Here is a 16,020-nt window from a genome sequence, read left to right as displayed (position 1 = left end):
AAAAAAAAAAAAAAAAAAAAAATTAGTCATTCATTCCAGACCAAGAATGTAAATAAAATTCCATCACAATTCAACAAACAGAGATTTAGGTCCTACTTTGCTATAAGCATACAAAGGTGCTTCACACTCGTTCTCACTGATGTTACTTAAAATATTTACGGAGGCCTTTGTTGAGAACTAGCTCCTGCTCTTACACCCAGCATCTTATAAACCAGACAAGGTGTGAGGAGACACACACACACACACACACACACACAAAATACCAACATCAAGGTGAACCAGTGGCTGTTTTGTTTGTTAGCTTAAGGAGGCCCTGCAGCACACAATGCTTATATAGGTCTCCTCGGGTTGGAATGTACCTTAGTTATTGAAATATTTGACTAGCGTGCAGGAAGCCCTGGGTTCAATTCCTAGCAACCACCCTGTGCTACGAGAGACCTCTTCAAGGAAAAACAAAACAAAAAAACAAAAAAACAAAAACAGACCTCCCAACCCAGGAAATCTAAGCTACTAGGCAAGGAAGTCCTGCCTGTGTCTGTATCTGTGTGTGTGTGTGTGTGTGTGTGTGTGTGTGTGTGTCTGTGTCTGTGTCTCTGTGTTAGTGTGTGTTTACACAGTCAGGCTTGGAGGCAAGCACCTTTTTCTGCTGGTTCTTCCATCTCACTGACCCTGAAAAGTTTCCTTTGACATACTGGACCTGGTTTTTGTTTCTTGTTTCTGCTTCCCTTGGTTTTTCTGCCTGTGAAGCCACCTACTCAGGACAACTCAGATTCCTAAACTACTAATAAAAGACAATCGGGTTTTTAAACCCAGTTTGCTGACATTCCGCTCTGTGATGGTGATCGCAGCCCACAATGAATGTGGCTCTTCCTGAAGTCTCCAGGCCTGTGCTGAGACAGCTTCTTTCTGGAATATTCTGCTTAACCCACTTAGTCCAGATTTCCCCCACAAATTCTTCTTTCCTCTCGCCTTCTCCTAGAGCATTCCTTCTGGCCTTGGGCGGCCTCAAGGCCTAGGGGGTGGAGTGCACACATACTAAACACTTTGACACACCAAGAGAGCAGTTTAACAAGCAGTAACAGGTCCTCCTGGAGGGCACAGATCAGGGTACTCTCTGCACCTCACACTAGGCCGAGGTGTGCTTGGCCATCGAGCACTTAGGGTACTCAATGCGTAACTTTGCAAGCAAGCCTGTCCCTGTTGGGCAGGGCAGAAAGCACTGAATAATAAATGCATGCCTAAGCCATGAGGGAAGGGGCCTAATAATAAGAATGGGGGTGTCTGAAGAACCAAGAGTGGGGGGTTAGAGGTGTGGCTCAGTCATGAGTTCAATCTCCAACACACACACACACACACACACACACACACACACACACACACACACACAAACCCTGACTTTATTTTATAAGTTGGAACTTTTGAGAAAAACAAGGCTTGGTGCTTATTGCTATTATATTGTATAAGCTTCAAAACACTAAATCAGCTGCAATAGTGTTCTCCTTTTATTGTGAACGCCAATAAAATGTAAACCAGGGGCAAGATTATAATTTTTGTTTTCGTTATTTTGGTTTGGGATTTTTTTTGTTCATTCATTCATCCCTTTGTTTATTTGTTTGACACTTGAGGGGAATGTCTCTCTACATAGCTCTGGCTGTCCTGGAACTCACTTTGTAAACCAGGTTGGCCTCAAACTCAGAGATCCTCTGCTTCTGTCTCTGTCTGCCTCTCTGCGCGCTCTCTCTCTCTCTCTCTCTCTCTCTCTCTCTCTCTCTCTCTCTCTCTCTCTCTCTCTGCGCGCGCTCTCTCTCTCTCTCTCTCTCTCTCTCTCTCTCTCTCTCTCTCTCTCTCTCTCTCTCTCTCTCTCTCCCCCCCCCAGCGCCTCTCTGCCTCCTCTGCCTCTGCCTCTCTGCCTCTGCCTCTGCCTCTTTGCCTCTGCCTCTGCCTCATGCTGAGATTAAAGGCATGTGACACCTTACCCAGCATAATTTTCTTTTAAGAAAACCAAATGTACCTTAGGCATGAATGTAGCCTTTTATACTGGATGACATCCTCTGTTTTATTCCTTTTTCTAGTCAGGTGACTGTATTCTCATTCAAACTTAGCTGTTTTCAAATTCTAAGATGCTGTGCCCAGCTGAGCATCCCTCGGGTATCTGTATAAATTTTAAAATATAATAATAACGACGGTCCTGGGAAAAAAACAAGAGCTCTTCCAAGATGTGGGGGACAGGAGGACAGGGGGATGGGAGGTAGCAGACAGGAAGGCACAGACTAGAAATAACATGTGGGGTGGGGAGGGAGGAATGTGTGCACAGAGGCTGTGAAGACACTGGAGGGACAGAATATCAGCCATCCACTGTGGTGAGAAGATGGCTCAGTGTTTCTGGGACACCATGTGGTGGGAACACAGAGCCTTCAGACACAGTGCTGGGTTCAAACTTTCATCCTGAAAAACTAAAGATAAGCCCCCCAAATCCTGGGTTTGGTTTGAAATGTGGGAAATGCCTCTGAAGTGTGTGTGTGTGTGTGTGTGTGTGTGTGTGTGTGTGTGTGTCTGTGTGTCTGTGTCTGTGTCTGTGTGTGCATGTGTGTGCAGGTGACATGTTCATCTGTACAGGTACAGGCGTGCATGAGGAGGCCAAGAGTCAACTCTGGTTATGATTCCTTAGGGGATGTTTAGGTTATTGAAAATGGGTGTCTTGCTAGGCCCCAGGGCTTGCCAAGTGGGCTAGGCTGGCTAACCAATGAGCCCCAGGGATCTGCCTCTCTCCATCTCTCTAACACTGAAATTACAAGTGTGCCCAGCTTTTTACAAGAGTTCATGGTCTCTATCTCAGGTCCTGATGTCTGCCTGCACGGCAAGCACTTTTACCAAATGAGCTGTCTCCCCAGCCCCTGACGCCTGGTTATTTAGCTCTGCATATCAGTTGCTTGAGTACTGTATCCAGAACAGTCGGCTAGATGCCAGTAGCATAAACCTTCAACTTGTGGAGCTGAGAGTGTCCTTAAGCCAGATAGGTTAAATTGAAGCCAAGACATAAAATCCATCTCTTGTTCACAACAGGAGAGTTAAAATTCCAGGGTCACTGCTTAAAATGCAAGGTCACCTATACTGCAGGCCACTACACTGTGGCATAAACCAATATTCTGCAGGAGGGCCATCCTGGAGACCCTAAGATGGAGACTGTTTATCCTCCTGTTCCATGTGTACAAGGTCCTTGCCTAAAAGGAGAGGGCTAGAGTGAGTGGTATCCCCACCCTACCAGCCTTGTCCACTCCACCCGCATGGAACAGAAAGCTTATACCTGTGTGGCCATAACACGTCCACGAGATGTTCTCTAGCTGTTCCCCAAAGCCACCTTCTACCTCCCCAGTGTCATCTCTTCAGAAGCACAAAGGGACTTACTTGCCACCAGTCATATACCTCTCTAAGAAAGGCTGCAACCTCAGCCATAGGTCACTGGACTCGCTGGATTCTGGGGTTTCAGGGAGTCACCTGCACCTCCCTAGACACATGCCATGACCCTAACCTCAGACCCGGCATCAGAGTTCTGGTTCTCAACTTTCACCAGTGCACAGCTCCTGACCCCTCTTCCGTGACTCATCCTCCCTCCTCCCTCCTCCCTCCTCCCTCCTCCCTCCCACCACTAACCTCACTTTGCTCTCACTTTACCACTGAAACTGAAAAGTCAATGTCTAGAGAACCCTGTCAGTGCTTTTCCAAAGCCCCTCTGGCTGCCTGGGATCATTTTGCTTCAGAACTTCTGCAAAGCCCCTCCTCCTTGCAGACTCCTCCCACTGATAGCATTCAATGAGATAATGCATGCAGGAAGAAGGCTGGCCCAGTCGGGTTATGTCCTTCTCTGGTCTTTGTTCCTGCTGCCAAAAACCTTCCACCAGTTCTGAGATCTTACATACCTCCATCTCAAAGCCCCAAGTACAAGTGAGCAACTTCAACCACAAAGCTCCCAGTACCTCGGGCTTGTGTAGAGGACCAGGTTTTAACCCTGACCCCACGTGTACACACCCTGCTTGAGTTTGCCCAGGTACTTAACCCTTTAAGTCCCTCATGGCTCTCTCTCCCTCTTCACCTTGACCACGTTTACCTACTTGTCAGCGGCCTTCTTTGCAATAGGCTTCTCTGAAAACCTCATTTGCTCCATATGGCTCCTAGAAGGAGCTGTTGAAAGAGACACAAACGTGTTCCAAAAGTCAGATGGCCCAGTCAGTAAAACGCATCCCTTACAAGCATAAGGACCTGAATTTGATTCCTAGCACCCATGTAGAAATTCTTGAAGGGATGACACACTTATAAGGGCTGTGTGCAGCCTTGGTGATGCAGAGACAGGAGGATAGGCCGGCTGGTTAACTGACCTAGCTTAATTGGTGAGCTCTAGGTCAGCGAAAGCCTCAGTCTCAAAGGAGATTCGTGGTGATCCTGAGAATGACACCGGAGGTGTGCTCTGGCTTCCACAAACATGTTTATGCCTCTGAACACACACACACAGAGGTACATGCAGGTTTGCCTGCCTGCATGTATGTATACACACAGGCATAGTAAACAACTAAGAATTTAATTTCCAGCAAGTTGATTAATGCTCACTAAATTGGTCTCTTTGTCTAATCCCCCTGCCGTGATTTGGATGTGTAATGTCCCCCCCCCCAACAGGCTCTTATGATTGAATGCTGCTTGGTCCCCAGAAGGTGGAAGTGGTTTGAAACTTTAGGGAGATGAAGTGTCGCTAGAAAAAATGGGATGCTGAGTGGCAGGCCCTGAAGTTGACAGTCAGGCATCACTTCTTGTTCTGTTTCCCCCATCCCATCCCTGTGGCTGTGAAGAAGGAACTATCCCAAACTCCTGCTTCCACGAAGTCTCTCCCACCATCTGCCTTCCCTGCCTTGACTGACTGCACCCAAGGCTTCTGCGCAGCCTCTTCCATCACCCGTCTTCCCCACCATGATGGGCTAATCCTTCTGCTAATCTTAATGCTTCTAAATCTCTCCCACCATCTGCCTCCCCTGCCTTGATAGGCTGGACCTAATGTTTCCGTTGAGTCTCTCCCATCACCTCCCCTTCCTTCCATAATGAACCACATCTTCACATTATGGGCCAAAATGTGTCTTTCCTCACACAAGTTGCTTCTTTTCAGGTATTCAGGCACAGAGATGAGAATAATAACGAATGTAGCCCCTTAGTGATCTCTCCAAACCGTCGCCCGTCCTCAATGCCCTTGCTCCACCCTGCCTCCTTCAGCAATGATCTCCTGTTTCGTTGATAATATGACAATCTTTTCGTACTTTGAACCCTTCAGCATCTTCCCTCGGATTCCCTCTATAGACCAGCTAGACTTGGGAGTCTCAGAAACCCTCCTGCCTTAGCGTCTAACTGGTAAAATTACAGATGTGAGCTGCCACACCTGGCTTAGATGTGTCACTGATAACAAGGCTGGGGAGCACTCTGTTAGTCCAGGTGGCACCCAGGAAACGCATCGCCACCTCACCCAGAATGAGCTTTTAGGGCTAGCATCGTTTTTTACTCAGGCTTAAATCACCGCCTCCCATGACTCTGGAAACCCTCAGAACACAACAGAAACTTGAGGGGGCGTGGTCTGAGGCCTACCTAGACTAATTTCCTCCTGTGACCCTGTCATTTCTGACATCCACCAGTGACAGGGAATATTAACTGGGAAGAGATCTGCCTTTGAAAAAAAAAAAAAAACAAAACAAAAGACTGAAGCCAAAGAAAAATCACACCAAAAAGGATGGAGAGCAGGGATCTGGGGTGGGAAGCCCTGTGTCCTGATGGGTATTCACACCCATCCTGAGCTGAGGTGAGCTGGGACAAACCCAGGTCACAGTTTGGAGGCTGCAGATAATAGCCATGTTAGAATGAGGCACCTCCTTCCAAAAGGCCAACCAACCTCTGTCCCCCCCCCCTTTTTGTTTTGTTTTGTTTTGTTTTTTCGAGACAGGGTTTCTCTGTGTAGCCCTGGCTGTCCTGGAACTCACTTTGTAGACCAGGCTGGCCTCAAACTCAGAAATCTGCCTGCCTCTGCCTCCCGAGTGCTGGGACTCTGTCCCCATTCAATACAAAGTCCCTGTGCTGGGAATGTCTCTTTGGCAGAGACTGGGCCCTAGTGTTTATAAGGCCCTGGATTTAGTCTCCAGACCCAAAAACACACACACACACACACACACAAACACACACACACAATCAAAATACTGTGTTCTGCATGGGACTTTAATTACTGACAACCTTAGCATCTACTGTTATGAACAACAGGCACTTGTTGGACATCTAAAATCCTTTGGAGGAGGGGCAAAATCTAAACCCATTAAAAAAAAAAAACAACTAGACTTTGAAATCAAGACTACAAACTCAGCAAGGTCACACTATAAGGTGACTATCGCCCAGTGTCTTGGTTGTACACAGTAAATCTTACAGGAGTCAAATATGCCCTGAGCACTTCCCTTCCTGCTCCCCTGAGGTGCCAACTACAATCTTTGTAATCCACACTGCCTGTTTACTTGTGCGGGCCTCTCCTCTCCTGGTGTATGCTCTTCTGGAATGGGCAGCCTTGATAATATTTCGCCACTCAGCCAAGTACCTGGTACTAGCAGGATTAAATAAATATTTAATAGATTTAACAATGGCTCTGGACTGTGAGCCAAGATTTTAACGTAGGGCAAGACTTAGATAAGAACAGAACCGAAGGCTGGATTTTCCAAGCATACCCAAGGACTTCAACCAGGTGACCGAAAGCTGAAGGAAACCTAAAGTCATAGATCTCAGCGTAATAATTTTCTGCTGTGTCACCATTAGCCTAGTGCCAGGTCTCCAAGGCTGGTCTTCCTGAGTGCGCTTAGGAGAGAATAATAACAACAACAATAATAGTATTTGTTTTCATGTGTATGAGTGGTTTGCCTGTATGCATGTACGTATAGCACATGCATGCCCTGTACCCTCAGAGGTCAGAAGATGTCAGATTCCCCGGCAACTAGAGTTACAAGGTGGTTGCGAGCCACTGCGTGGGTGCTGGTACTGAGGCCAGGTCCTCGGCTAGAGTAGCAAGCACTCTTAACCACTGAGACATCTCTCTACCCTCAAGAGTCCTCGTTCACAGACCTGTGTGAAACCCCTGAGCCCTGGCTACTTTCATCTCAGAATCATCTCCTGGGTCACTGAAGCTCAGTGTCTATATAATCCCGTGTCCACACAGACAACGGCTCATTTAAAAATACATTTTCACACTGTCTTCATTTATATGGCATACATGTGTGCATGCATGAGAGGCTATTTTGTGGGAATCGGATGAGTTCCCGGGATGACACTCACTTCACCCACTGGACCCCACAATACAGTTATCAGCGAACATATGCACACTGTGGACACCCTGAGCCCCCCCCCCCCCAGTTCCTGTACTTCCTTTGAATGGCAGTGTCTCTCCTTAAATAAGAGTTTTACATTTATCAGCCTCGGGATCTTATCAGGCAAGCCAACTCCCCCGAGGAAGAAGCTATAGATTCCCGTCATAGACATAACTGCACTCCACTTTCCTATTTCACACTGCCCAGAGGAATAGGTACACAGGCACACTGGTGAGCAGCAATGAAGTATTTCTCTCACAAGCCAGAACACAGAGCACAGTCCAGGGTGTTGCAAATAAGAAACTTTTTTAAAGATTTTCTTTTGATTGATGTGTGTGTGTGTGTGTGTGTATCTGTGTGTGTGTGTGTATGCACACACGTGTGCATGCACGCACGCGAGTATCTGTAAATATAAGTCTGTGGATCTATCTGCATGTGGATGTGTGCAGATTCATGCATGTGGGTGACCATGGAGAAGAGGGAATGGGATCCTCTGGAGCTGGGGCTAGTGAACTGCCTGATATAGGTGAAGGAAACCAAAGTAGGGTTCTCTGGAGGAGCAACAAGCACCCCCAACTGCTCAGCGATCTCTCCAACCCCAGTAAGAAAGTTCCTGATGCAGAGAATCCCAGACACTGAGGGCAATCGCAGAAATGCCATTTCCTAGAAGTCACAAACAGGAACATGAAATCAAAATCTTTTTTTATTTAATTTTTTTTTACATATTCTCTTTACATCCCACTCACTGTCCCCCCTCCCAGCCACCCCCTCCCACAATCCTTCCTTCCCCCCCTCCCCTTCTCCTCTGAGTGGGGTTCTTCCTGGATATCCCTCCCCCCGGCACTTCAAGGCTCTGTGAAGCTGGGTACCCCCTTTCCCACTGAAGCCAGACAAGGCAACCCAGCCAGAAGATCATATCCCACGTACAGGCGACAGCTTTGGGGATAGCCCCTTTCCAGTGAGGAACATGAAATCTTAAGACACTGGGAAAGGGCTTCGAAGGCAAACCTCCTGCCACAGTTTTGTCCCCCAAATCACACTATTGATGGCTTGGGATTTTTTTCCCCAGGCTGAAAGCAAGTGATTTGGGGTATCATATGATTAACATTTCTACCAAGTTGCTCAAACTGACCCAGTTGGTCAGGCTGACCCAGGATCTCAGAGAAACCAAGTGTTCCTTATGATTTTTCCATCCATCCCATGATAATCCGAGTTCATTTATGGAATGGATTAAAATCTATCATGTCTGGAGTACTCTTTTCTTCTTTTTTCATAAATTAAAATCAGGGTTCCTTTGGGGACTAGATAGATGGCTCTGAGGTTAAAAGCAAGTCAGGGGACACAGTTCAGTTCCCAGCACCCACATCCAGCAGCTCAGAAATGCTTGGAACTCCAGCTTCAGAGGATCTAAGACCCTCTTCTGACCTTGGTGGGCACGTACACTCATGTACACATACCCACACATGGACAGACGACAACACACACACACACACACACACATACACACACACACACACTGTAAAGTAGTAAGTTTCTTCAAAAAACCAGGGTAACTTTTACAAAAACTCTGTAGCTTGGGGACAGAGGTGGATGCAGCCAGAGACTTAATGACACCAGCTGCTCCCCGCACAACTGCCCTTCACCAAGCCATGTATTTCTGTCTGGGTCAGGGATAGGGGTGGAGGTGTTGGGAGGGAGGGGAGGAAAGCCCACTCTATAAAATAGGTTGTTGTAATATTTTCTATTATTGTAAAATAGATTATTATGCAAAATAAAATGCAATTACTATAGGCTCTAGTAGTAATTAGAGAGGTCAATGCAAAATGAATTCCTCCTATGGAAATTCAGCAACAAATACATTCAGCTTCTGAATGAAAGAATTCACTCTGGTGCCTGCCCCTGCCAGAGTCCCTTGGACTCCTGACCTTGACTTAATATCGGATACGTCTACCAAGTTCCTGATTCTCAAGGTTTTGCAACTGATGAGAAGGCTGTAGTAGTCAGAACCTATGAGTTAGGATGCGGGCGAACCCTGTGAGTAATGCAAACAGCCAGGGCCAACTTCCTCATTGTCAAAGGAATGCAAACACAGGAGGCAGGCGCAGGTACAGGTAGCTCCAGTAAGGAAAAAGAAAGGAAGGAAGGACAGGAACGGCTCTAAGAAGACAGGAACATTTTGATTTTGTTTGGTTTTGCATTTTCGAGCGGGGGGGGGGGGTGTTACTATGTAGCCCAGGCTGACTCAGTACTCTCTCCCCATAGCCTAGGCAGGTCTCCAACTCGAAGCAATCTTCCTGCCTGTTTCTCTACTACTGGAAATACAAACATGCACCTTGAGACCCAGCAAAGGAAGGGAAACTAAACTGGGGAAACTCAGAGGAAACAGATTAGTAAAGGAGAGCAGTGGGTCCTACTCCAACCTGTCCTGCCCGGTTCCATTCAAACCATTACATCCTACGCAGGGGACATAGACTGAGGCATCGAAGGAAATAAGGCAAGACTACAGACACCTCAGGAAGACTTTCCTTGACCTCAGTACTGAGGCCAGAGGACAGGACAGACGCTCCAGCATACTACAAACTCTACCACTGAGCTGCACTCCAGCTGTCTTTGGCAAGACTCCTTACCAGGTTACTATTGCCAGTTTTACCTCTAATGGAGCAGGCAACTCCTGAACAGTTCCAAAGACGTCCCCACAGCCCCTCTCCTCCCAGCGCCCGCCCTGCCCTATGCACAGCGGGGATGAATGAGAACTACTTAAGGAAGACCCTCTGAGAAGCATCTCAACTCTGTGGCGAAGGGATCACCACAAGTTCTAGCCCAGCCTAGACAAAATAAGAGACTTCGATGCCAGCCTGAACTTCACAGTGAGTGCCAAGACAGTCTGGGCTACAGGGCCAGATGTTGTCTCAACAAACGGAACAAAAAAAAAGTCATCACCATATACTATACTACAGACCTACACATCTGGTTAGTCAGGCTTTTTACTTTTGGTTTGGTTTTGTTTGAGGGTTGAGGCTTCTCCCTCAGCATCCTAGACAGAGAAGACTGGAACTCGCTGCAATTTCCCTGCCCCAGGCTCTGAAGAACTGGGATTAAAGGCGTGATCCACCACACCCAGCTTGATCAGACTTACTCTTAAAGTAGGATCGCCAAAATTTAAAAATCACAAAGACTTAACTATACTGCTGGGGGAAATGCTGAATTCATGAACCACACACCACCAAAGAATTTGATCACAGACCAAAACTTAAAAGTTCAGTCCAACTTGCTAGCTTAGGTGGACGCATAGTTTTCACGCAGGAAAAGCAGCCAACTCAGAGAAAAAAGAAAAAGGGGAAGAAAAAGCCCTCACACGTGTAGGGTTCATAGCCATAAACTAGGCTCTGAGCGAAGACCGGGTCGCAATCCTGTTCCCAGACGGAGGGTCTGGGTAGCGGGTGGTACGCTGTTACCTGATCCAGCGGGATGCCCAGGAGCTGGCTGAGCGGGTGCAGGCAGGTGGAGCCCGTGGTACGGTAGGAGAGGCTGGCGGGCGGCCGCGCTGCCATCCTGCATCTTCAGGGTGCTCTGTCGCCCGGGAGCTGCACACTGGCCACCTTGAGGGCTCCTGAGGACGTCGCGGGAACCTGGCGCCGACTCCAGGGCGCGGACCTGACGCTGCGGGACCCCGCGCCTGGGAGGGCAGGGCCCCCGCGTTCTGCTTCCCGCTCCACGCCGCCCGCCGCCCATTGGCCAGCAGCCGGGGACGCCCCGGAGGAGGAGCCGGGCAGAGAGGGGCGCGGATCCCCGGGAGCCCGGCCCGGGGCGGGCGACCGGGAGACGCCCTGCCCGTTCCCCAGCTCGCTGTGGTCCCCGGGAGCGCAGCGGGCCCGATCCGGGTTCCTCCGAAGCCGTCTCACCCTCCTCCCAGGCAGCTGGGGTATCCTGCGCTCCTGCTGCTACTCCGGAAGCCAGAATAAACCTTCGAGCTAACTGACACCGCCCATTCTGCTCACATTTTAAAGATTTATTTATTTGCAGTTTAGAGGCAGGATCGCCTGTAGCCCAGACTTTCCCTAAACTCCCAAATACTGAAATTACAGGTGTGTCCAAACATAAAACTCCACTCCAGATTATTATTCTCCCCTTCTCCTTCTCCTTCTCCTTCTCCTTCTTCCCTATCTCTGTTGTTTGCTTGTGTTCTGAATTCCTGGTCCTCCTGTCCGTGTTTCTCTCTCTCTCTCTCTCTCTCTCTCTCTCTCTCTCTCTCTCTCTCTTTCTCTCTCTCTCTCTTCCCTCTCTCTCATATATTTTTTTTTACTTTACATGTATGTATGTACTTGTGAGTGGATGCCACTGGAGCCTGGAAGAGTCCATGAAGTTCCAGGTGATTGTGAGCCGCCATGTGGGTGCTGGAAATAGAACTCCGGTCCTCTGCAGCAAGGGAGATTGCTCTCAGGTCCTGAGCAATCTCTCCAGCACCCTAATACTAGCCCTGCTTGCTGCAAGCAGATAGCAAGCTTCTGTGACTTGTCTCATTTTCATCTGGGCTGTTTCTCTCCAGTAAGCGTCTGTTTACTGTTGACTACCCACGTGGTGGTGGGTCTTTCACTTGCTGTAACAGCCCTGTATTTCTATCTCTTGGGAAATCCTTTTCAACTCACTAATAGACTAGGTTTTAAAACATCGGAGAGGCCCTTCTAGCACCTTACCAGTCTCTGCTGCATCTAGCCTGATGTCAAAGTAGCTGCTCACATTGGAAGTCTGAGAAACACCCAGGGACCTACTGAAGAGAAAGGAAGTCAGGAACCAAGAGACACTTCTGTACACACACACCTTTTAAAAGATTTAGTGTGTGTAGTGTGTGTGTGTGTCTGTGTAGGCTGGAAGGGAAAGTCGGAGTTGTAGTTACAGGCATAGTGAGCAGTTCATCCATTGTGCATGCTGGCATCTGAAGTCTAGTCCTCTGGGAGAGCTGAAAACATTCTTAACCACTGAGCCATCTGGCCAGCCCCTGCAGCCCTTTGCTTAGGCCGTCGAGTAGGAGTGGGAAGCAATTGAACGTGAAGTCTGCCTCTGAGAGGAGAAGATCAATCCACACTGAGGGCAAAGCAGTTTCTCAGCATCTTTACAAGATGGTGATAACGATGAACCGGAGAGGTCACCCTGTGCCTGTGGGCTCACAGGATCTCTACTGTACTATTCATACAGCCAAAGACTACGGAGTAAACCGGTGTTTCCTCCTTGGGAGAGCTGTGAGCAGAACACTGGGGCAAGGGCACAAGAATGACCCCTGTATGTGACGGTACTGCTGACCTCCCACCTCCCAAATGTCTTCCACCTCCATTGTCCCTGCCACATCTGTGCCCCTCTGACCTCCATGTACCAGCTTCAGGACTATGGCATCTCTGCTCCGCTTAGGAAGTTTCAGTGGCCCCCATCACCCATGGTCCATCATTATTGTGGGGGGGGGGCTCTTCTAACACCCTGGAGTGAGCCTTGAAACATGAGTCCTTTGTAGGTTCCACACCTGTTTCCTGCCTTTGGCCCAGGAAAGCCCAAGTCATGTTCGGTGCCCATCCAGACCTGCCATGAAAACAACAGAAACACTGTTGCTTTCTGAAGAACTGCAGAATCCTACAGATTCATGACTGATAGCTCCTTTCTCCACCTAGCATGAGAGTAAAATGTACAAATAGAGAAACATCAACACTGTAAGTCCCTCATGCCACACACCTGCGGTCCTCGCTCTGGGGAAGGCTGAGGACACGGGATCGTTGGTGCCTGAAGTTGGTAGCCTGCTTGAGAAATATCCTGAGACTCCATTAAAATAATAATAATAAACACCCTTTCCAGGAAACACTAAATGTTAGCTGATAAAGAGGTTTTTTAGGACCCTGGGGCACTGGGCTGATGTGTAAAAAGCCAAGGAAAAAGGAGCTTTGTGGGCCCAGGTGAAGCATCTGAAAGCTGACAAAGGTTTGCTAGCAGAAATCTCCAGCCAGAGATGTAGTCAGTGACTTTAGGTAAATGTTCTGAATGTGGATTCAGGTTTCAAGTTAAATGGATAGCCCGTTATACACCGACAACAACTTCCTCCCAGAGACATGGGCTTTACTGTTGACGTTTAGAAATGCCATTCCTAGAAAGCTACAGCCAACACGAAACGGGTAGGCCACAGGTTTTAGATTCATGTCCTCTGCCAAGAAATAAGGAGGAAAGTCTACACTATGCTACTCCCAAGCAGATTCACAGCACAAGCACGTGCACACACATACATGTACTCTTAAGTGCACATGCATACACATAAACACACATATATGCACACACACACACACACACACACACACACACACACACACACACACACACAGAGGAATATGCTTGAGGCTAATGAGACTAGCCAGAGTCACCAAGCATCAACCCCGGTGGATAACCAACCTGAAATTATACTTATCTTAAGTGAGGTGAGCGCTTAAGTGGAATCCTCAAGTCAGAAAAGGGTTACAAGCATTTATTTACAAATGAAAAGGGAGACATGCAGCCCTAGCTACTGGGAAGGAGGGCAGGGTCATCCTTGAGCCCAGACGTCTGGAGACAGCTTAGGAGGCACCTAGACTTTAGCTAGAGAAAGGGAAAGAACCCCTTAGCAATGGACAGAAGTAGACGGTGGCTCAGTGTTCTCAAGCAACTGTTTTCCATAAATAAGGTTAGGTAGATTTCTTGGACTTGTAGAAATTGTCCTCTGGCAAGAGAAGCGGCTCAGTCATTCAGAGTGCTTGCTGCACTTCCAGTGGAAGACCTGAGTTTGTTTCTCAGCACCCAGGTCAGTGGTTCACAACTCCCTGTCACTCCAGCTCCAGGGAACTTAACTCTTCTGGCCTCTGAGGGCACACGCACTTAAAATCATAAGCAAACCAACCAGCTTCAAAAAGGAGGCGGAGGAAGTAGAAAAGGTGGGGGGGAGAGCAACATGAAAATGAATCTTATCTACCACAGCACATCAAGATAAAAACTAAAGGTCAGGTACAAACAGCTCTAATAAAGATTGTAGCCTGTTCAGGAACAGTATATGCTACTGATGTTGGAGGGACCACACCAGTGGCTCCGGACTGGGATCCCAACATCCAGTGGGCTAAGACAGAGGAAGACCATGAGTTCTAGGCCACATGGGGCTACAGAGCAAGTTCCACAGGCTTCCCTCCTACCCACCCTCTCCCCCACCCTCCCCTACACATACAGAAATAACACCAGTCTCTCACTTGTCCTACCAAGCCTAAAGTAATTAAAGAACAACAGAGTTTAAGGCCATCTTCACAGTCTTCAAAGATGCAAACCCCTAAGAGGACAATGAAAACTCTCTTCATACCCTGTGTCAAGCCAAACTTGCCTCTTAGAATGTCACACAATGGTAGCACAGAGTCACAGAGCACTAACATTTGTATGGTGGGTTTTTTCGTTTGTTTGTTTTTTGGTTTTTTTTTTTTTTGGCTGTTTGGTTTTCATTTTGTTTTGTTTTGTTTTGTTTTTGATTCTCCCAACAACTCTAGGATGGTTGCACTTCTATTACTATTACATCTCTGTTTATTGTTAAAAATCCCACGTGACTGGTGACTTGCAGATGTCTCCAGGCTTATTCAGCTAGTACATGGCAAAGATGCAAATAACACCCTTGATCCCCTTTCTACTTTTAATTATCTAGAGATCTTTTTATTATGCTAGGAGTCCACCTTCAGGAAAGAGCAGAAACTGTTTGCTTGTGATGTTAAACTGGAGAACAGATCTGGAGAGGGTGGAGACTCCCCCACAGGGAGCATTGTCTTTGGGCTTTGAGTGGTTTCAACACTACCCACAACGCTGCAAGAAACTTCAATTTTGCAATCGGGGCTCCAGTTTCGCGCTTTAGCTCAACTGATAGGTGTGTGTTTAGACTTATGTTATTGTCTACTGGCCAAACATGGTTTTCCAGGCTGGAGATCAAAGATGACACCATTTTTCTGTTTTCACGTGTACAAAAAAAAAAAAAAAAAAAGGAAGAAACTGATAAAACCAGAAACGACTCAATGTACTACGACCACACTTACCACATTTTTTTTTCTTCTTAAGGATACTTTTTACATATCAGCAGTTGAGATATATCAACACCAGTTATCTCAGTGAGCTAGCCTCTGACACCCAGGAGATACTGATAAATCCAAAGACAACAGAATCTATAATAAGGTCAAGAAACTCAGTCATGCGAAATGGCAAAGAGGCAAAGCGAAAGCCAGATGCAGAGAGCAAGCCTAATTAAAAAAAGAAAAAAAACCCTCCGAAAAATGTTTTAAAATATGATTTTGTGTATCCCAGTAGTCATCATTTGAGCCCAAATGTCCTGTCGAAAGCAGGTAATGAAATCCCTCCATCCTGAAGGGCTAGGGGAGGCTACTCACCTCTTTCCCCTGGTTTGGTGACTTTGTGCCATCCATATACTTTTGCCCAGTGTGGTGGCATAGACCTGCAATGCCAGCACTAGGGAAGGAGAACAGGAGAATTGCAAGTACACAGCCAGCCTGGGCTACACAGAGATATGCTATCTGAAAAAGGAGGAGGGGAGGGGAGAGGGAGGATGGGGAGGGGAGGGAACTGCTTGTGGACGTTGTACATCGTGGTGCCTGCTTTGGACGTTGTA

General features: G+C 47.6%; 1 protein-coding gene and 1 pseudogene across 1 annotated transcript in view; both read right to left on the bottom strand.

Annotated features, from left to right (window-relative positions):
• LOC110334230 overlaps window positions 1-5,489 on the bottom strand; it is a 43,316-nt pseudogene extending 37,827 nt beyond the window's left edge.
• Window positions 1-11,095, bottom strand: part of Mboat1 (membrane bound O-acyltransferase domain containing 1) — a 110,591-nt gene extending 99,496 nt beyond the window's left edge. The window contains exon 1 of the mRNA XM_021215634.1: window positions 10,823-11,095. Coding sequence (XP_021071293.1) covers window positions 10,823-10,918 — 96 coding nt within the window. The 5' untranslated portion in view covers window positions 10,919-11,095. The remainder of the gene's footprint in view (window positions 1-10,822) is intronic.
• Between the last annotated feature and the right edge of the window lie 4,925 nt (window positions 11,096-16,020).

Source organism: Mus pahari, chromosome 16, assembly GCF_900095145.1.
Source record: "Mus pahari chromosome 16, PAHARI_EIJ_v1.1, whole genome shotgun sequence".
Lineage (NCBI taxonomy): Eukaryota > Metazoa > Chordata > Mammalia > Rodentia > Muridae > Mus > Mus pahari.
This window is presented reverse-complemented; position numbering and strand designations above follow the sequence as displayed.